Source organism: Oncorhynchus tshawytscha, unplaced genomic scaffold, assembly GCF_018296145.1.
Source record: "Oncorhynchus tshawytscha isolate Ot180627B unplaced genomic scaffold, Otsh_v2.0 Un_contig_14971_pilon_pilon, whole genome shotgun sequence".
Taxonomy (NCBI): Eukaryota; Metazoa; Chordata; class Actinopteri; order Salmoniformes; family Salmonidae; genus Oncorhynchus; species Oncorhynchus tshawytscha.
In genome coordinates, this window is record NW_024609461.1 from 56,822 (window position 1) to 79,688 (window position 22,867).

Below are 22,867 nucleotides of genomic sequence, written 5' to 3' on the forward strand. Positions count from 1 at the left end.
GTCACGTCATTTTGATAATATCTCTGTAGTTTTAATGATGCTAAGGTCACGTCATTATGATAATATCTCTGTAGTTGTAAGGTCACATCATCATGATAATATCTCTGTAATTTCAATGATGCTAAGGTCACGTCATTATGATAATATCTCTGTAGTTTTAATGATGCTAAGGTCACATCATCATGATAATATCTCTGTAGTTGTAAGGTCACGTCCTTTTGATAATATCTCTGTAGTTTTAATGATGCTAAGGTCACGTCATTATGATAATATTTCTGTAGTTGAGGTCACATCATCATGATAATATCTCTGTAATTTCAATGATGCTAAGGTCACGTCATTATGATAATATCTCTGTAGTTTTAATGATGCTAAGGTCACGTCATTATGATAATATCTCTGTAGTTTTAAGGTCACGTCATTATGATAATATCTCTGTAGTTGTAAGGTCACGTCATTATGATAATATCTATGTAGTTTAAATGATGGTAAGGTCACGTCATTATGATAATATCTATGTAGTTTAAATGATGGTAAGGTCACGTCATTATGATAATATCTCTGTAGTTGTAAGGTCACATCATTATGAAAATATCTCTGTAGTTTCAATGATGCTAAGGTCACGTCATTATGATAATATCTCTGTAGTTGTAAGGTCACGTCCTTTTGATAATATCTCTGTAGTTTTAATGATGCTAAGGTCACGTCATTATGATAATATCTCTGTAGTTGTAAGGTCACATCATCATGATAATATCTCTGTAATTTCAATGATGCTAAGGTCACGTCATTATGATAATATCTCTGTAGTTTTAATGATGCTAAGGTCACATCATTATGATAATATCTCTGTAGTTGTAAGGTCACGTCATTATGATAATCTCTGTAGTTTTAAGGTCACGTCATTATGATAATATCTCTGTAGTTGTAAGGTCACGTCATCATGATAATATCTCTGTGATTTCAATGATGCTAAGGTCACGTCATTATGATAATATCTCTGTAGTTTCAATGATGCTAAGGTCACATCATTATGATAATATCTCTGTAGTTTTAAGGTCACGTCATTATGATAATATCTCTGTAGTTGTAAGGTCACGTCATCATGATAATATCTCTGTAATTTCAATGATGCTAAGGTCACGTCATTATGATAATATCTCTGTAGTTTCAATGATGCTAAGGTCACATCATTATGATAATATCTCTGTAGTTTAAATGATGCTAAGGTCACATCATCATGATAATATCTCTGTAGTTTCAATGATGCTAAGGTCACATCATTATGATAATATCTCTGTAGTTTCAATGATGCTAAGGTCACATCATTATGATAATATCTCTGTAGTTTCAATGATGCTAAGGTCACGTCATCATGATAATATTGGGGAAAAGTAAAGAAAGTCACACACTATATTACTCCCAGTAACCTTTCTCTACTTTGTAAGTGTATGAACCATTTGTTTGAACCTGCACAGCATTTTGGGTATGCGTTTTCAGCTCCCACTATAAAATTATATAATAACACTATCTGCCATTTAGCAGATTGTTTTATCCAAAGCGACTTACAGTCATGCACGCATACATTTTACGTACAGGTAGTCCCGGGAATCGAACCCACTATCCTAGCATTGCAAGCATCATGCGCTACCAAGACATTCCAATGATACTATACTCTAAATCACAGAAGGGTAAATATTCCATGCGTTACCATGATGGTTTTAACCAATAGCCCTCTGCACACTATTGAAACCTCCCCTGTGTGTCCCCTGTGATGTAGGCTGCTGTTCGAGGCCAGGAACCAGAAGAAAGAGGCCAAAGAGATGGCTGTGATCCAGGCCATGAAGAGAAGAGAGGAGGAGAAGGGCAAGGAGAGGGCCCAGGCTGTGCTCTAGGACAACAGGCCCGAAGGAGCACTCCCACCACGAGGAACCATTGACCACTCTTAGGGTCAATCTGAGACAGACTAAACCCAATACATCTAACCCCCACCACCAATGCAGCGCAGTCAATCCACCTCATCTGGGTTCCAACTCCCAACCAACACCCTCCAGGTCACACAGTCTCCTTACCGACAGCCAGACAGCGAGCCTTTGTTTTCAACATGCAGTATTCTTACAATGGGAGTTCTGTTGTAGGTTCGACATGGTAACATGTTAGGTGAGGCTGTTTTCTTTGTCTTAATATCTTAATACAGGCTGTATGCATTTACATGTTCTTTATTTCTTATGGTTTGACAAACCACCTTAACAGTATAGACCTCTTATTGTCTCCCTTCCCCACTGAGTTAGAACCAGACAGGGAACCAGAAGGCCCAACGTAGTCACTGAGTTATAACCAGACAGGGAACCAGAAGGCCCAACATAGTCACTGAGTTATAACCAGACAGGGAACCAGAAGGCCCAACATAGTCACTGAGTTATAACCAGACAAGGAACCAGAAGGCCCAACATAGTCACTGAGTTATAACCAGACAAGGAACCAGAAGGCCCAACATAGTCACTGAGTTATAACCAGACATAGTCACTGAGTTATAACCAGAGGAACCAGAAGGCCCAACATAGTCACTGAGTTATAACCAGACAAGGAACCAGAAGGCCCAACATAGTCACTGAGTTATAACCAGACAAGGAACCAGAAGGCCCAACATAGTCACTGAGTTATAACCAGACATAGTCAGAGAACCAGAAGGCCCAACATAGTCAAGGCCCAACATAGTCACTGAGTTATAACCAGACAAGGAACCAGAAGGCCCAACATAGTCACTGAGTTATAACCAGACAGGGAACCAGAAGGCCCAACATAGTTACTGAGTTATAACCAGACAAGGAACCAGAAGGCCCAACATAGTCACTGAGTTATAACCAGAAAAGGAACCAGAAGTCACTGGGTTATAGCCAGCCAGACAGGGAACCAGAAGTCCCATCCTAGTCTTGTGGAACCAGACAGGTGTGTCTAAATAAATCTGGCTGTGCAAGTTAACGCCAGACTAATATTTGTTTTCTAAATAATTATCATAACGCAAGTTATTTTTCTTGGGGTTGATTGAGCTTTATTTAAACAGGAGAATTATGAATGATTCATTTCTGGGAGAAATAGTGTGGTTAGGTTGAAGTCTGTCAGGCGAGGCTTGGGCTTGTTGCTTTGGAGACCCATCAAACCACCTCTGCTGCTCCTCGCACAGCGATTGTTGAACAACCAACACATTGGATGCATCCAAAATGGCACCGTTTTTCCTATATAGTGCACTATGTTTAACACGGACCTGACGGTCAACAGTAATGCATTAAATAGGGAATAGGGCTTCATTTCAGATGCAGCCGTTGTCATTCTCCAAGGGACTGTTGCTGCTGTCATCGTGGCAATAGGCTGATCCCCTCACAACTTACAGTCCTATCTTATCTATCTCTGTATATATGTACTGTATGTATGTATTATAAATTAATATTAACCAGGAGAACTCTCTGGAAGATGTTGAAACCACTAGAGGTGTTCAGGGGTGGGTTTGAAAATGTACCATCTCTGTGAGAGCCTATTGGTCGATTTTACCTTGGGAAAAGCTGAGGTCATTAATGATTCAAGCTTTCTATCAGAGACTACCCTCAACTTTCAGACAGTTTTAATCAGTTTCTAGAAGAGAAACGGAATTGAATATTACACTCTTAGAAAAAAGGGTTCCAAAAGGCTTATTTGGCTGTGCCCATAGGAGAACCCTTTTGGGTTCCAAGTAGAACCCTTTTTGGTTCCATTTTGAATCCAGGTAGAACCGTTTTGGCAACCCAAAAAGTTTCTACCTGGAACCAAAAAGGGTACTTCAAAGGGTTATCCTATGGGGACAGCTGAAGAACCTTTTTCGGTTCTATATAGCACCTTTTGTGTAGATGGGCCAACCTATGGGACCTCATGTAGATAATATTACCAGAACGTACTGACTGGAAAGCCTTGGAACTGTTCTATGTTATAGAATGAATCTATAATATAGATAGAATGGTTCTCCACTACAACAAATGCAAACTATTATTCCAGGACCCATTGTCCAACCTTTGAGCGCAGTTCTTGTTTTAACCACAGCAGGTCCCTCTTCCTCTGTAAAAGACAAGACATATCCTTGTACATTCTGGTAGAGCACTGAACTGAGTTTTAACCACAGCAGGTCCCTCTTCCTCTGTAAAAGACAAGACATATCCTTGTACATTCTGGTAGAGCACTGAACTGAGTTTTAACCACAGCAGGTCCCTCTTCCTCTGTACAAGACAAGACATATCCTTGTACATTCTGGTAGAGCACTGAACTGAGTTTTAACCACAGCAGGTCCCTCTTCCTCTGTAAAAGACAAGACATACGGAGTTTTGTACATTCTGGTAGAGCACTGAACTGAGTTTTAACCACAGCAGGTTTTAACCACAGTACATTCTGGTCTGAACCTCTTCCTCTGTAAAAGACAAGACATATCCTTGTACATTCTGGTAGAGCACTGAACTGAGTTTTAACCACAGCAGGTCCCTCTTCCTCTGTAAAAGACAAGACATATCCTTGTACATTTGTACATTCTAGTACACTGAACTGAGTTTTAACCACAGCAGGTCACTCCTCTGTAAAAACAAGACATATCCTTGTACATTTGGTAGAGCACTGAACTGAGGTCCCTCTTCCTCTGTAAAAGACAAGACATATCCTTGTACATTCTGGTAGAGCACTGAACTGAAGTTTTAACCACAGCAGGTCCCTCTTCCTCTGTAAAAGACAAGACATATCCTTGTACATTCTGGTAGAGCACTGAACTGAGTTTTAACCACAGCAGGTCCCTCTTCCTCTGTAAAAGACAAGACATATCCTTGTACATTCTGGTAGAGCACTGAACTGAGTTTTAACCACAGCAGGTCCCTCTTCCTCTGTAAAAGACAAGACATATCCTTGTACAGAGCACTGAACTGAGTTTTAGGTCCCTCTTCCTCTGTAAAAGACAAGACATATCCTTGTACATTCTGGTAGAGCACTGAACTGAGTTTTAACCACAGCAGGTCCCTCTTCCTCTGTAAAAGACAGACATATCCTTGTACATTCTGAGTTTTAACCACAGCAGGTCCCTCTTCCTCTGTAAAAGACAAGACATAGTACATTCTAGAGCACTGAACTGAGTTTTAACCACAGCAGGTCCCTCTTCCTCTGTAAAAGACAAGACATATCCTTGTACATTCTGGTAGAGCACTGAACTGAGTTTTAACCACAGCAGGTCCCTCTTCCTCTGTAAAAGACAAGACATATCCTTGTACATTCTGGTAGAGCACTGAACTGAGTTTTAACCACAGCAGGTCCCTCTTCCTCTGTAAAAGACAAGACATATCCTTGTACATTCTGGTAGAGCACTGAACTGAGTTTTAACCACAGCAGGTCCCTCTTCCTCTGTAAAAGACAAGACATATCCTTGTACATTCTGGTAGAGCACTGAACTGAGTTTTAACCACAGCAGGTCCCTCTTCCTCTGTAAAAGACACAACTTATCCTTATACATTCTGGTAGAGCACTGAACGGAGTTTTAACCAGATGCTTTTAATGGCAAATGATTTTAAACGATAGGAGATGATGAAATATGTACGGTGCTGTTATTAACTTAGATAAACGAATGACCTTTTACTGTCATACGATCAAAAGTCTTAAACTTCTGGAGAAGAAACCACCAGTTCAAAACGTTCATCGGATTAAATACTATATTTTTCATAAATGTATATTTTTCAGTCAGACCACCTCGACATAAACTCTGGTTGGTTTCATATGTTTTAAAAGCATATCAAATATTGTCTGTCTATAAAGTTGGAATGTATTCAATGTACTGTATAGGCTACAGTGATCTCCTATGTATGTTATTGACAACTCTGATCTTCTAAATGACAAACGCTGTGGAATTTGGTACAGTATATTATCATTGTCAATAATAACAACTCCACCTGAAAAACTGTGTTGGTCATCTTGACCTTGTCTCCTTATTTTAAAAACGATTTTACCAATAGAAGGTGTGTTAGGGCAATAATTTTCGCTGCCTAGTTGTTCTTAAAGGATCAATTTACCACAAAAAATATATATATTTTGTATTTTGTTAATTAGACCATGCATGTCAGCAGTTAAGGTCTCTATTCAATCAGTATCACTGAAATTCAGTGTTACAGCGTGGTTGCAATTTAAAGGCAAAGTTCACCCGTTAGCAGAGACTACATTCACGGTAAAAGCTGCATATGTTGGCTCAATCGGAAATTACCTGTGAATTTCGATCCGGCAATCTGTAATGCTTCTGCAATACAGATTGAATAGAGCCATACGTTTTCAAGATAGAGAACTTTAGATCAAAATAAAAGTGTGATGATGGTGTGATTTGCATCATCACACTTTTAGCATTTTACTAAAGGTGCTCTATCTTGACAACTTAGGGTCTTGCACCATATATACAGTGGACTAATTAGCAAAATACTTGAAGATAGTTTGAGTAAAGCTCTTTATAGGCAAAGGCATTATAAAGGTAATCATCATCATTCATTAAAGAGTATGAGGTCATGTGTTGGACAGATAAGTGAACCTTTGATCAGCCTAAATTAGGGTCAAATTGCATCTATCAATCACTTCACACTACAAAGTCAGGAAATGTCAGTTCATTACTTTGACCATGTTTTATTAGCCAGAGCCTAATTAGTGTGCAGTATATCCTCATACAGATAAGTAATATATTGAATATACAGTGGAGAATTAACACTTTCTATGAAGTAGGTCAACATTTGTACAATGCTTTATATTATAATATCCTTTATAATGTGTTATGACACTGACTATACACTGAGTGTACAAAATATTACCCTCCTAATATCTTGTTGCAACCCCTTTTGCCCTCAGAACAGCCTCAATTCGTTGGGGCATGGACTCTAGGTGTTGAAAGCGTTCCACAGGGATGCTGGCCCATGTTGACTCCAACGCTTCCCACAGTTGTGTCAAGTTGGCTGGATGTCCTTTGGGTGGTGGACCATTCTTGATGCACACGGAAAACTTGAGTGTGAAAAACCCAGCAGCATTGCAGTTCTTGACCCACTCAAACCGGTGTGCCTGGCACCTACTACCATACCCGTTCCAAGTCACTTAAATATTTTTTCTTGCCCATTCACCCTCTGAATGGCACATATACACCATCCATGTCTCCATTGTCTCAAGGCGTACAAATCATTCTTTAACCCGTCTCCTCAACTTCATCTACACTTACTGAAGTGGATTTAACAAGTGACATCAATAAGGGATCATAGCTTTCACCTGGATTCACCTGGTTAGTGTGTGTCTTGGAAAGAGCAGGTGTTCCTAATGTTTTGTACACTCAGTGTAAGCATCTATAATGGGGAAGGGAAAGGGAATAACTCAGAAGTGGTAAACTCTGTATGATGTTTTATTGATAATGAACTATAATGAGTTATAAGGCTATAATGCATAATGTATTATTATAGCCATACTTGTTTGGAAACAGACAATATAGTTTTTAGACACATTAGACCTTGTTATACTGTAGCGATCCTGCACTTTATAATTCCCACCAATTCAGTTAAGCCTATTGACGCAATGCATAGGGTTTCACGCCAGTCTGAGACCAATGTTTGCTACACTGGTGTCAGAAGTGGGATGGCGGCTGTGAGGTCATCGGAGCTCACGGCCCTGGACATGTGAGGGGTTGGAGTAGCGATCCTCGCTATATGAGTCAGGTTACAATTTACACCGTTTCTATTGGCACAATGCGTAGAGTGTGTGCCTTTACGCCTCGATCACACCTACTGTAATTCGTTTTTAAACACCTCGATCACACCTACATCGTTATTGCGCAAAATGGTACGCAGCATCATCTGGATGTGTGCAACAAAAGTTCAATATTCACCTGCTATCATTTCAAACCGTCTACGCATACAATTTGATGCATATGTTCGACAAATCTAATGTATGCACCACACAGAACACACTGCAACGCAATGCTCCAAGGTAAACACACAGTTCCATTGTAAATGAATGTACTTATGGTGTCCCAAAACACAAAAATGATATCCGTGTGATCGAGGCGTTACAGTGGCAATCAGCAGTTAAAACAATAACAAAACACATCCCCGCCCCTGTTTTCGTAAAAAGCTGAGGAATGGGACTGGAGAAATGTTACCACTCAAATTCATAGACAGCTATGGATGCAAGGACTGACCATCTATGATGTAAACATTCTAGTTTTAACCATGTTGAGGCTATATAGTGTTTGTTTACAAGAGCACGTAATGTATTATAAAGCACTATGCATGTGTTTGTTTAAATAAAGCGATCAACTTAGTTATAGAACACTGTAATAGGTATTCGTAGGCTTTAATTAAATTCTGCTTCAGTCTCGCGCTCGTGATTGGTATCTTCATGATATGAGCACGGGTCTTCTCCACTAATAATCCACAGGTGTTATCTGTTAGGTCAGTTAGCGGCAAGATTTGACCAGTGAGTAGTATAATCTATAGAAATTAATTGGACATATTCAATGTTCTTGAGGTTTACCTAATTTATCTTTATCGCGTGTTGAATTTTCAGCCCCAGTTTGAAGCAAACGTTACCGCAAAGATGTTCCGCTTTTTCAATATTCTGCCAGCCCCTCTGCAGGTATATCAAAATGTTGTTTTTGTTTGTGTTAACGTGTACCCCTCATTTGTTTTTCAAGCAAACATCTCCGGACAGTCGTTATGCGACATTCTAATAGAACATACTGTATCTTCGACTAAAGTTTACTTTTCAAACCTAGATGTGCGTGAGATCAATTTGCATTCACCCCGTACCCGACGTTACTGAGGATGAGAAAAGGGCGAAAATTCAAAGCTCTAATATAGAACGAGATTTGTTTGAACAAGCCAAGCTTGAGGTGAACGTGATCAAAATATTGCTACTTGGTAAGTTTGTGTGCGTGCGAGGTGTATGTGTTGCAACAACCGTGTCTCATAATTTCGTATTATTATGTATGGAAATCCGAGACCCCTAAGTATGATATGTTATCTTTGGTATGGTTACTTGAGACCGATGGTTACTTAATGCCAAATTGAAAGGAGTTTGGCTGGGTCGGTATAACACACATTTCTAGAAACACAATGGATAATTATAATTTAGTCTACTTTTGAACTACTTTCATCTACTTTGCAACTACTTAGCGTGTTAGCTAACCCTTCCCAATTATGTAAAGTACTTAAGAAAATATACTTTAAAGTAGGCCCTACTGCTGTAGTTTGTGGTATCTGTACTTCACTATTTATATTTTTGACTACTTTTACTCCACTACATTCCTAAAGGAAATAATGTACTTTTTACCCCGTACATGTTCCCTGACACCCAAAAGTACTCGTTACGTTTCGAATGTTTAGCAGGACAAGAAAAGTGTCCAATTCACACACTTATCAAGAGAACATCCCTGGTCATCTCCTGCCTCTGATCTGGTGGACTCACTAAACAGAGAACATCCCTGGTCATCTCCTGCCTCTGATCTGGTGGACTCACTAAACAGAGAACATCCCTGGTCATCTCCTGCCTCTGATCTGGTGGACTCACTAAACGGAGAACATCCCTGGTCATCTCCTGCCTCTGATCTGGTGGACTCACTAAACAGAGAACATCCCTGGTCATCTCCTGCCTCTGATCTGGTGGGAGAACATCCCTGGTCATCTCCTGCCTCTGATCTGGTGGACTCACTAAACGGAGAACATCCCTGGTCATCTCCTGCCTCTGATCTGGTGGACTCACTAAACGGAGAACATCCCTGGTCATCTCCTGCCTCTGATCTGGTGGACTCACTAAACGGAGAACATCCCTGGTCATCTCCTGCCTCTGATCTGGTGGACTCACTAAACAGAGAACATCCCTGGTCATCTCCTGCCTCTGATCTGGTGGACTCACTAAACAGAGAACATCCCTGGTCATCTCCTGCCTCTGATCTGGTGGACTCACTAAACAGAGAACATCCCTGGTCATCTCCTGCCTCTGATCTGGTGGACTCACTAAACAGAGAACATCCCTGGTCATCTCCTGCCTCTGATCTGGTGGACTCACTAAACAGAGAACATCCCTGGTCATCTCCTGCCTCTGATCTGGTGGACTCACTAAACAGAGAACATCCCTGGTCATCTCCTGCCTCTGATCTGGTGGACTCACTAAACACAAATGCTTTGTTTGTAAATGTATAAGTGTTGGTGCTGTGTTTGCTTAATATGAGGAATTTAAAATTATTTATACTTTTGATACTTAGTTACACTGCAGAAATCGCCCTGCCATTGGTTGCTAAAACTCTAATACACTGAACAAAAATATGAATGCGAAATGCAACCATTTCAAAGATTTTACTGAGTTACAGTTCATATAAGGAAATCGGTCAATTTAAATAAATTCATTAAGCCCTAATCTATGGATTTCACATGACTGGGAATATAGGTATGCTGCCATTGGTCACGGATACCTTAAAAAAAGGTAGGGGCGTGGATCAGAACCAGTCAGTATCTGGTGTGATCATCATTTGCCTCATGCAGTGCGACACAGTGCGGTGAGACATAATCATGTAGTGCTTAGAGTTGATCAGGCTGTTGATTGTGGAATGTTGTCCCACTCCCCTTCAATGGCTGTGCGAAGTTGCTGAATATTGGTGGGAACATGAACATGCTGTTGATCCAGAGCATCACAAACATGCTCAATGGGTGACATTTCTGGTGAGTAAAGCCTGGTGAGTATGCAGGCCATGGAAGACCTGGAGCATTTTCAGCTTCCAGAAATTGTGTAAAGATCCTTGCTACATGGGGCTGTGCATTATCATGTTGAAACATGAGGTGATGGCAGCGGACGAATGGTATGACAATGGGCCTCGGAATCTCTTCATATTCAAATTGCCATCGATTAAATTGCAATAGTGTTTGTTGTCCATAGCTTATGACTGCCCATACCATAACCCCACCACCGGGGCACACTGTTCCCAACGTTGACAACCGCAAACTGCTCACCCACACAACGCCATACACACTGTCTACCATCTGCCCAGTACAGTTGAAACTGCGATTCATCAGTGAAAAGCACACAATTCTCGTGCCAGTGGCCATCGAAGGTGAGCATTTGCCCACTGAAGTAGGTTACGGTGCTGAACTGCAGTCAGGTCAAGACCCCGGTGAGGACAATGAGCATGCTGATGAGCTCCCCTGAGACAGTTTCTGGCAGTTAGTGCAGAAATTCATAGATTGTGCAAACCTACAAATTAATCAGTTGTCCAGGTGGCTGGTCTCAGACGATCCCGCAGGTGAAGAAGCTGGATGTGGAAGTCCTGGCCTGGCGTGGTTACACGTGGTTTGCAGTTGAGGCCAGGTGGACATACTGCCAAATTCTCTAAAACAATGTAGGAGGTGGCTTATGGTAGAGAAATGACCATTACATTCTCTGGCAACAGCTCTGGTGGACATTCCTGCAGTCAGCATGCCAATTTCACGCTCCCTCCCAATTGGATGGCTTGTGGTTGGAGCGATGGGCCAGTAACCGGAAGGTTGCTGGATCGAGTCCACTAGCTGTCAAGGTAAAAATCTGTCATTCTGCCCCTGAGCAAGGCAGTTAACCCACTGTTCCCTGGGTGCCAAAGACGTTGACGATTATGGCAGCCACCCACACCTCTCTGATTCAGAGTGGTTGGGTTAAATGTGGAAGACATATTTCAGTTGAATACATTGTTGGACAACTGACTAAATATCCCCCCTTTCCCCTCAACTTGCGACATCTGTGGCATTGTTGTGTGTCAAAACTGCAAAAAATGTTTAGTGGCATTGTATTGTCCCCAGCACAAGGGGCACCTGTGTAATGATGCTGTTTAATCAGCTTCTTGATATGCCACATCTGTCAGGTGGATGGATTATCTTGGCAAAGGAGACATGCTCACTAACAGGGATGTACTAAATTCGATAGAAATAAGCTTTTTGTGTATATGGAACATTTCTGGGATCTTTTACGTCAGCTCATGAAACATGGCACCAACACTTAGTTTTTTTTGTATTTGTGTAGTTTGCCTAATTTCAGTTTGTAACAAAATAAGCTGCTCTAGTGTAGAGAATCATTCAACCATCTAAACCCTTGTGAAATATATTTTCCATAATCAAAAAGTTATTTTAGCCGTTTGAAGACGCAAAAGAAATTGCACACATAGAACAGATCTACCGCTTCTTAGACTTGCGTTCAAGTAGAGTAATAACTATAACTCCTATTTCTACAGTGTGAATTTGGCCAGGTCACCCATAGTTACAGCAATTACATTTTCTTTTGATAATTAAACCTATTTAAAACCAAATACTCTTTACTTTTTTACTCAGTACTATTTTACTGGGTGACTCGCTTTTACTTGAGTCATTTTCTATTAAGGTATCTTTACTTTTACTCAAGTATGAAAGTTGGGTATTTTTCCACCACTGACCCTGACCTTAACCATTTTAGCTACCCATTTGCCTAACCTTAACCCTTTAACTGTAATATTTAATTTAATTGTCAACTTTTGAACTACTTGATACTTTGCAACTACTAGCATGTTAGCTAACCATTCCCCTAACACTTCCCCTAACCCTTTAACCTAATTCCTAAACTTAACTCTAACGTTAGCGAGCTTAGCTAACCTTAGCCACCTACCTGGAATTGATAACATATCAAATGTTTTGCAGATTCCTAACATATTGCATGCTTTTTATGAATTCATAACATGTAATAGAAATGGTAATTCTTAACATATCATACGAAATGGGTGATAGGCATCCACAAATGAATACATACCATACGAAACGCAACATATCATACTAAATGCGGTGTCTCGGATGTATGTACAGAAAAATACCAAATGCTCTGAGACCAGGTTGGTTGCAAATCACAAATATGGCCAACCATGTCACTGCAGAATATATTTAATGTGTTTTGTGATTTAAGTTCCCATTAGATTGCACTGATGTGATGACTACTTTGTTCCAGGTGCTACAGAGAGTGGTAAGAGTACCATGGTCAAGCAGATGAAGATCATCCACAGTCATGGCTTCTCCAAGCCAGAGCTTATTAGCTTCAAGGTGCTGTACACTTTACCCTCCTTGTCACAACACATTTGAGAATCTCTGCCATGTTTTTTTCTTTCTGATTATGGAAAATATATTTCACAAGGTTTTAGATGGTTGAATGATTCTCTACACTAGAGCAGCTTATTTTGTTACAAACTGAAATTAGGCAAACTACACAAATACAAAAAAAAAACTAAGTGTTGGTGCCATGTTTCATGAGCTGACGTAAAAGATCCCAGAAATGTTCCATATACACAAAAAGCTTATTTCTATCGAATTTAGTACATCCCTGTTAGTGAGCATGTCTCCTTTGCCAAGATAATCCATCCACCTGACAGATGTGGCATATCAAGAAGCTGATTAAACAGTATCATTACACAGGGGATTCTTGGCTTTGTTACACTACATTCTCACTATTCTAAAGAACCCAGACAGGTCCATAGCCTGTTATGTTGTTGGCTTAAAAAGGCTGTATTCAACAGTCACGATACCATGATCAATGCATACTGCCCTCCATTAATACTGTGTGCTTCCATTCTGTAAGAAAATGCTCTTACTGATGCTTAATCGAATAGTGTTTTGGCTGGACAGAGCACTGATGTAGCTGATAGTGACTCCACTTGGGAGATTAGGGAGGGAGTTGTTGCGTCTGGATGTATGGTATGGGAGCGGGGGTTTGGGGAAGGTGATTCTACCTCCTCCCAATCAGACCATGGAGGTAGAAGAGCTTAGGTGTGGTTAATGGTAGCTGTATAGTGTTCAAACCATGTTTTTTTTACTGTGTACAGTCCTTGGCTAGGGGTCTGTAAAGGTGGGTGTTACGCTATTGAACATTTTACATTCACATAGAACAGGCATGAATATCTGTCTGGTAGAACAAACAGAATGATTCCCTGTTCTATCTGCAGTGTTGTGAAGAATAGCCCAGTCCCAGTGCTCAATAGTCACCCCTCTCTCTGGCTCACCATCCAAAGGATTTCAACTGAGTCCTCCATGAGTGATTCCATCAGACTACTGAACTTTCTCGATTAGCGAACATTTATTGATTTTCTTGTCTGTCTTGATGTATTCACACTTCATATTTTAGTTGCCATGTATACCGAAATAAAACTCAAACTCCCTCCCTTCACAGGCTGCAGTGCTGGATAACCTCCTGACCTCCATGAAGTTTGTGCTGCGCGGCATGGGACTGCTGAGGATTAATCTGGCCAACAAGAAGAACAAGGTGAGTGAGAAGAGCTAGTAGCTAGTCTTAGAGCATCATGTCATACTGACTGACCACCTTGTTAGGACCTTTTGATTTGACAATTTAAAATACGTAGTTACTCCAGGCAACAGATACATAAACCACAACTAGCAGAGGGTACTAGCCAGAAGACTATTTGTGGTCTTCTATCAAACAGATACAGCACACATGATGAAATATGGTCTCTATTCACACCCTCTGGTAATGAGCCTACACATTCTGTACCCCCATTTAACACATGTTGACCTAACAGGATCATACAGTGTAACTAGTCAGCCCAGTTTTAGACCTACATCTCTGCCCATGGTCATAGCTTCCTCCTTTTGAAACTGTAGAGCTCAGATGTCACGTTAGATGTCAGCCTTGCTCTGGTATTCTCCTAGCTACGTCCCTAACACGATCACAAGCCATATATTGAATTTTAAAGGCCTCTTTGCCTCACACATCTTTCTTGACCTCACTAATAACGACAAGTGGACACAGGGACTGGCATTTATCATCTACATCTGTCATTATGATTTAGTTGGCTTGTTCATTAGGACCAAATGGAAGAAAAGACTGAAACCGAGAGAGACTACCTGGACTAGTCCAATAAGAAACACTCATTTTACATAGCAAAACACACACAAAAAAAGCATGTCTTTCATTCCCTAATGAACAAGACCCGAGACAGCAAATGTTCATCATATTCCCAAACTGGAGCAATGCCGTCTGGGGTATGCCAAATAAAAATGTGATTCACATTTATTTCTTTATTTAAAACTTTTTTTTCACATTTTCAAACAGTCCATTTATATTTTCCAACGGGGTCTATACATTTGGGTGAGTTTTTCTTCTCTCGCCTGATTAGCCTCGTTTCACTGCCAAAAATAAAATTAAACCATCTAGTGTTCAGCGAAATAACAACACAATGTCAAATACAGGTAGCCTAGTCAAATAATTAACATCCAATCACATTAACCGTTATTCTCTCACGGGAATTCCATTAACGGTCGTATGTAGCCAAACGTAGCTGCTGCTCATGTTAGCATCTGTACTGATGGTGCAAAAGCCATGACAGGGAGACACAGTGGAGTGGTAACGCTCGTGCAAGCAGTTGCTCCCGACGCCACTTGGGTACACCGCAGCATCAACCAAGAGGCTCTTGCTGCCAAGGGAATGGCTGACAGCTTGAAAGGTGTTTTGGACACTACAGTGAAAATGGTTAATTTTGTTAAAGCAAGGCCCCTGAACTCCCGTATTTTCTGCACTATTCAAAGATATGGGCGACGACCATGTAACGCTCTTACAACATACAGAAGTGCGCTGGTTATCAAGAGGCAAAGTATTGACATGCTTGTTTTTGAATTGAGACACAAGCTTAAAGTTTTCTTTACTGACCATAATTTTCACTTGTCTGACCTCTTGCATGATGAAGAGTTTCTCATACGACTGGCCTATCTGGGTGATGTCTTTTCTCACCTGAATGATCTGAATCTAGGATTAAAGGGACACTCCGCAACTATATTCAAGGTGCGGGACAACATTGAGGCTATGATTAAGAAGTTGGAGCTCTTCTCAGTCTGCATTAACAAGGACGTGATGTGTGATACAGGTCTTTTCCATTATTGTATGATTTTTTTTTTTGTGTGCAAATGAACTCAAGCTTACGGACATTATCAAATGTTATATAGTGAAGCACCTGAGTGAGTTGGGTGAATAATTACGCAGGTACTTTCACGATACGGATGATACAAACAACTTTCATGCCCTGCCTCCAGTCCACTTACTGATAAACTGAACAAGAGAGCCTCATTGAAATTACAACAAGCAGTTCTGTGAAAATTGATGGACAACATATGCCACTGCCAGATTTTTGGATTGGGCTGCGCTCAGAGTATCCTGCCTTGGCAAATCGCGCTGTTAAGACACTGATGCCCTTTGCAACCATGTACCTATGTGAGAGTGGCTTCTCTGCCCTTAATAATATGAAACCTAAATACATGCACAGACTGTGTGGAAAATGATTTAAGACTGAGACTCTCTCTAATACAACCAAACATTGCAGAGTTATGTGCATCCTTTCAAGCACCCCCTTCTCATTAACCTGTGGTGAGTTATTCACCATTTTTGATGAACAAATAAGTTTTATATGTAAGATGGTCAAATAAAAAGCAAAATTATTGATTATTATTTGTGCCCTGGTCCTATAAGAGCTGTTTGTCACTTCCCACGAGCCGGGTTGTGACAACTCCCACTCATTCTTATGTTTTAATGTATCATTTTGTGTGTGTGTGTGTGTGGGGGGCAGGCTTACAATGATGGCAAAAATACATTTGAGGGTGCGCTGTCCCTGGTGCTAGAGGGTGTACGCAGCTGGAGGTTGAATGTTTGAAGGGGTACGGGACTATAAAAAGTTTGGGAACCACTGCCCTGGAGTATCGGTGATCATGAAGCCCTCTTCCTGTTGTCCCCATGCAGGCCCATGCCCGCTCTGTGCTGTCCTGTGGCCAGTGTTTTGGGGAGGACGGGGAGCTGCTGCCGTTTGTGGCTCTGTCTTTCTGTGCTCTCTGGGCCGACCAGGGTGTGAGAGCTGCAGCTGCCAGGGGCTACGAGTTCCAACTCAACGACTCAGCGCTCTAGTGAGTACCTTTACATGTAGCGTTGTCACTGTACTCAGTATCACAGTTCTCTGAAGTATGATCATGGCAAGGAAACAACATACGGAGCGCACTGAATTTCATGATGAAACAGTGGAAGTTGATAGCAATGCTGCGTTTTGGTATCAATTTATATTTTAATCAACCTCTGTTGGAGAGCGAGGTAGGGGCAGTGTTGTCTTTTTCACTGTCGTCACTCGCATCCTATAATTGTAGGTATAGCAGAAAGCATATGACATAAAGTAGGTTCTTTAAGGCTCAAAGAGTTTAATAGTCTGTCTCGTGGCTGCTTTTCTTCTTTGCCATGGAAATGTCGTGACGCGTGTTCTATCTGCGCCGTCCCACCTCATTCAGACTGACTGGACCGTGTGGATCCTCCCAGGTCTTACAAGGGAAGCCTTTGCTTACTTCCTCGTCGATATATACACATAATGGGATTGTAGCAAAAACTACATCCGTCACAGGAAATGATTCTCCTGACATTTTGCTGAATTGACATTTTTAATTGGTCCTTCATTATAATGTCATGCCTGTCATGTCTTTGTAAACGTGGTTGGTTAAAAAAGGACATGGGAAAAAAAGACATGGGAATTAAGTTTGAAATGCTTGTGTGTCTAGTGAGCAAGTGAGGGGATGATAACCGGGGATTATGTACATACTACTATTTACAGTGGCGTGTTGTGATTGGGATAGTTGGTTAAAAGACTCCTGACTATCTGCGTTATGAACTATGCAGCGGCCAAGTGTTCTGCTTCACAGCAATTCAGCTTTACTTTACCCACCACCTGGGGGGCAGTTGTCAGTAAGGTGGCATTAGGGGGCTATGTATGGGTAAGGTGGCATTAGAGGGGCTATGTATGGGTAAGGTGGCATTAGGGGGCTATGTATGGGTAAGGTGGCATTAGGGGGCTATGTATGGGTAAGGTGGCATTAGAGGGCTATGTATGGGTAAGGTGGCATTAGGGGGCTATGTATGGGTAAGGTGGCATTAGCTATGTGTCAGTAAGGGGCTATGTATGGGTAAGGTGGCATTAGGGGGCTATGTATGGGGGTAAGGTGGCATTAGAGGGGCTATGTATGGGTAAGGTGGTATTAGGGGCTATGTATGGGTGAGGTGGTATTAGAGGGGCTATGTATGGGTAAGGTGGTATTAGGGGCTATGTATGGGTGAGGTGGTATTAGAGGGCTATGTATGGGTAAGGTGGTATTAGAGGGGCTATGTATGGCATTAGGGGGTGAGGTGGCATTATGGGAGGGCTATGTATGGGTGAGGTGGCATTAGGGGGCTATGTATGGGTGAGGTGGCATTAGGGGGCTATGTATGGGTGGCTATGTGGGTAAGGTGGCATTAGAGGGCTATGTAGGGGGGCTATGTATGGGTTAGGTGGCATTAGGGGGCTATGTATGGGTAAGGTGGCATTAGAGGGGCTATGTATGGGTAAGGTGGGTAGGGGCTATTAGGGGGCTATGTATGGGTGAGGTGGCATTAGGGGGCTATGTATGGGTGAGGGGCTATGTATGGGTTAGGTGGCATTCGGGGGCTATGTATGGGGTAGGTGGCATCGGGGGCTATGTGGCATCGGGGCTATGTAGTAAGGTGGCATTAGGGGTGTAAGGGAGGGGTGGCATTAGGGGGCTATGTATGGGTGAGGTGGCATTAGGGGGCTATGTATGGGTGGGTGGTAGGGGGTCAGTAAGGGGGCATCAGGTGGGTAGGGGGCTATGTATGGGGGGCTAGGGGCTATGTATGGGTAAGGTGGTTAGGTGGCATCATGGGGGGGCTATGGGTATGGGTGAGGCTATGTATGGCGTAAGGTGGCATTAGGGGGGGGCTATGAATGGCGTAGGTGGCATCGGGGGGCTATGTATGGGTTAGGTGGCATCGGGGGGCTATGAATGGCGTCAGGGGGCTATGTATGGGTTAGGAGGGGGCGTCGGGGGGGCTATGTATGGGTTAGGTGGCATGGGGGCTATGTATGGCGTGGGGGGGCTATGTATGGGTTAGGAGGCGTCGGGGGGCTATGTATGGGTTAGGTGGCATGGGTAAGGTGGGGGGCTATGGGTTATGGCATCGGGGCTATGTATGGGTTAGGAGGCGTCGGGGGGTGGGTAAGGTGGCATTATGGGTTAGGTGGTAAGGGGGGGCTATGTATGGGTTGGCGTCGGGGGGGCTATGTATGGGTTAGGTGGCGTCGGGGGCTATGTATGGGTAAGGTGGCATTAGGGGGGGGCTATGTATGGGTTAGGGGCGTCGGGGGGCTATGTATGGGTTAGGAGGCGTCGGGGGGCTATGTATGGGTTAGGTGGGGGGGCTATGTATGGGGGTGGCGTCGGGGGCTATGTATGGGTTAGGAGGCGTCGGGGGGCTATGTATAGGGGGCTATGTATGGGTAGGTGGCGTCGGGGGGCTATGTATGGGTTAGGCATCGGGGGGCGTCGGGGGGCTATGTATGGCGTTAGGAGGGGGGGCTATGTATGGGTTAGGGCGTCGGGGGGCTATGTATGGGTAAGGTGGCATCAGGGGGCTATGTATGGGGGGGGCTATGTATGGGTAGGTGGCGTCGGGGCATGTATGGGGGGGGCTATGTATGGCGTAGGAGGCGTATGGGGGGGGCTATGTATGAGTTATGGCGTCGGGGGCTATGTATGGGTTAGGAGGCGTCGGGGGGGGGCTATGTATGGGTTAGGAGGCGCATCGGGGGCTATGTATGGGTTAGGAGCGTCGGGGGGCTATGTATGGGTTAGGTGGCGTCATGTGTGGGGGGGCTATGTATGGGTTAGGAGGCGTCGGGGGGCTATGTATGGGTTAGGGCGTCGGGGGATGTATGGGTTAGGAGGCGTCGGGGGGGCTATGTATGGGTTAGGCGTCGGGGGGCTATGTATGGGTTAGGTGGCGTCGGGGGGCTATGTATGGGTTAGGTGGCGCGTCGGGGGGCTATGTATGGGTAGGTGGCGTCGGGGGCTATGTATGGGTTAGGAGGCGGAGGGGGGCTATGTATGGGTTAGGAGGCGTATGGGGGGCTATGTATGGGTTAGGAGGCGTCGGGGGGGCTATGGGGCTATGTATGGGTTAGGAGCGTCGGGGGGCTATGCTATGTATGGGTTAGGAGGCGGCGGGGGGGCTATGTATGGGCGGGGGGCTATGTATGGGTTAGGAGGCGTTAGGAGGGGGGGGGCTATGAATGAATGGGTTATGGGAGGCGTCGGGGGGGGGTTTTATGAATGGGTTATGGGTTAGGCGTCGGGGGGCTATGAATGGGTTAGGAGCGTGGGGAGGGCTATGTATGGGTTAGGAGGCATCGGGGGGGCTATGAATGGGTTAGGAGGCATTCGAGGGCTATGTATGGGTTTGCCAGCCAGAGGGGTTGGCGGTGGATCCACATGTATTGCGGCATTACCCAGCTCCAATTTAATCTGCACCTTTTTATTCTCGATTTGTCCTCTTTTTGAATATACTCCTGTATATTAGAGTGCTTATGTAGATGGCTACTTAAACACCATGGCGTCATTCTCTGTAGTTGGAGGTATGTGTGTGTTTTACATGTTCCTAAAACAGGCCCCTGCCCTGAACTGAGGTCATGCTCAGAATAGTTTTTTTTATTGTTGTTCTGGTGTCATAGACACACATCCTCTCTTGTGGGGGTTGATCAGCGGTGTTTCTAAGCATGTGATATGATGGGACATAGCACCACGTCCTTGGGGAATTAGGCACTTCATGTGAAGCACGGCGGGTTTTTACGACATTTTGTTTCAAGTGTCATCAACTCTCAATTTAGTGCCTCTTTATGCCTTGTTTTCAGGGACATTACCTTTGCCGAATGGGGTGTTGTTCAAGTGAAGTGTGGATTATGATGATGTGGGTTTGGGTTAACGGCAGTAGCATTCTGCTCTCTTTAGTTATGTTTCATACTGATGTCGTGAGTTTTATTTGATAAAAAAACTATTTAATATAATGTGCCCTTATTTTACCAGGTAAGTTGACTGAACATTCTCATTTACAGCAATGATCTGGGGAATAGTTACATGGGAGAGAAGGGGGGAAATGAATGAGCCAATTGGAAGCTTAGGATGATTAGGTGGCCATGATAGAATGAGGGCCAGATTGTAAATTTAGCCAGGACACCGGGTTTACCCCCTACTCTTAACAATAAGTGCCATGGGAATATTTAGTGAAGACAGGGTCAGGACACTCGTTTAATATTCCATTCAAAAGACGGATCCCTACTCAGTGCAATGTCTCGGTCACTGCCTTGGGGCATTGATCTTTTTTAGACCAGATGTTGGAGGGTCAGTAGGAAGCACTCTTACATCTGTTCTCCTAGCCCAATAATGGATTAAAGGAGCCTAACATTACTCCTCAGTCCAAGGACCTTACATGTTCTTTTTTAAAGGGAGAATTTGCTCTAGAAGCCAAAACAGACAAATATTCCATCTAAACGTGAATTGATTCTCAGTTGCGGCACAGTTCTAGAAACATAAATGCTTACACTTTCACATCACAATAATAACACTTACTGTAGGGGGAACAGTTGCAGGGGACTTTTTAAAAATATATATTTTTTTTCATGACATGTTAATCAAATCAAAGTTTATTTGTCATGTGCGCCGAATACAACAGGTGTAGACCTTACAGTGAAATGCTTACTTACAGGCTCTAACCAATAGTGCCAAAAAGAAAAAAAAGTGTGTAGGTAAGTAAAGAAATAAAACAGTAAAAATACATTTGAAAAAAGAGTAGCAAGGCTATATACAGACACCTGTTAGGCTTATTGAGGTAGTATGTACATGTAGGTATCGTTAGTGACTGCAGGTCCCAGGATCCTTGTGGTCTTCTGTTTACAGCCAGGTGTTCGGTGACGCAGATAGCTAAATAGCACAGTTAGTCCACTCTGGTTTTTGTCGGTCTTCTGTAAACAAGCGCTGTAACATGAAAATATGGCCGTGTGGGAACACTAACCATATAAAGGTGTGTATCAATTGAACCTTTTTGATTTTGGAAAAATGATTTATTGCGAACATGAAAGAAGTTCCTTTTGCTTCCAAAGCCTTACTGCAAGCGACGTGTTAATGTTCAGACCGAGTGTCGCAGATCTTAACACAACTCCCCCCTACAGAAGATGCTTTCATCTAATGACTTATGTGTAATGTAATAGAACTGAGTCATGATAAAGGGCTACTGGTCTCCCATCCAGGGACCAACCCTGCTTAGCTTCAGAGGCAAGTCAGCAGAGGACTGCAGGGTGGTACGCTGCCCTCACACTATACAATTGAGACACCAGACACACACAGGGTGTACAAAACATTAGGAACACCTTAATTTTGAGTTGCACCCCCTTTTGCCCTCAGAACAGCCTCAAATTGTCAAGGCATGGACTCTACAAGGTGTCAAAAGCGTTCTGCAGGAATTCTGGCCCATGTTGGCTCCAATGTTTCCCACAGTTGTCAAGTTGGCTGATGTCCATCTGTGGTGGACCATTCTTGATAAACACAGGGAACTGTTATTGTTTGAAAAACCCAGTAGTGTTGCAGTTCTTGATGGACTCACATGTCAATAGAGAGTCTGTCTGCATCTGAAATGGTAATGTCGTGTCTTTACTATCATTAACTGAAGACTGATAGTTTTTATCAAAGAGTCTCTGTAATTAGCTACTGCGCGATCAACTGATTAATCATGTACAGTGGGGCAAAAAAGTATTTAGTCAGCCACCAATTGTGCAAGTTCTACCACTTAAAAAGATGAGAGGCCTGTAATTTATCATAGGTACACTTCAACTTTGACAGACAAAATGAGAAGAAAAATTCCAGAAAATCACATTGTAGGATTTCTAATGAATTTATTTGCAAATTATGGTGGAAAATAAGTATTTGTCATTGCCAACAAAGGGTATATTGCAAAGTAG

The 22,867-nt window shown here is 42.8% G+C and overlaps 2 protein-coding genes across 3 annotated transcripts in view; both read left to right on the forward strand.

Annotated features, from left to right (window-relative positions):
• Positions 1-2,394, forward strand: part of LOC112225789 (ethanolamine-phosphate cytidylyltransferase-like) — a 38,999-nt gene extending 36,605 nt beyond the window's left edge. Inside the window, exon 13 of the mRNA XM_042315429.1 lies at positions 1,781-2,394. Coding sequence (XP_042171363.1) covers positions 1,781-1,895 — 115 coding nt within the window. The 3' untranslated portion in view covers positions 1,896-2,394. The remainder of the gene's footprint in view (positions 1-1,780) is intronic.
• Positions 2,395-8,398: 6,004 nt separating this feature from the next.
• LOC112225788 (guanine nucleotide-binding protein G(o) subunit alpha-like) overlaps positions 8,399-22,867 on the forward strand; it is a 36,802-nt gene continuing 22,333 nt past the window's right edge. For both annotated transcript variants that reach the window (XM_042315430.1, XM_042315431.1), the window contains exons 1-6: positions 8,399-8,487; positions 8,578-8,646; positions 8,786-8,930; positions 13,003-13,094; positions 14,215-14,307; positions 16,789-16,949. In XM_042315430.1, the coding sequence (XP_042171364.1) occupies positions 8,608-8,646; positions 8,786-8,930; positions 13,003-13,094; positions 14,215-14,307; positions 16,789-16,949 (530 nt within the window). In that variant the 5' untranslated portion in view covers positions 8,399-8,487; positions 8,578-8,607. The remainder of the gene's footprint in view (positions 8,488-8,577; positions 8,647-8,785; positions 8,931-13,002; positions 13,095-14,214; positions 14,308-16,788; positions 16,950-22,867) is intronic.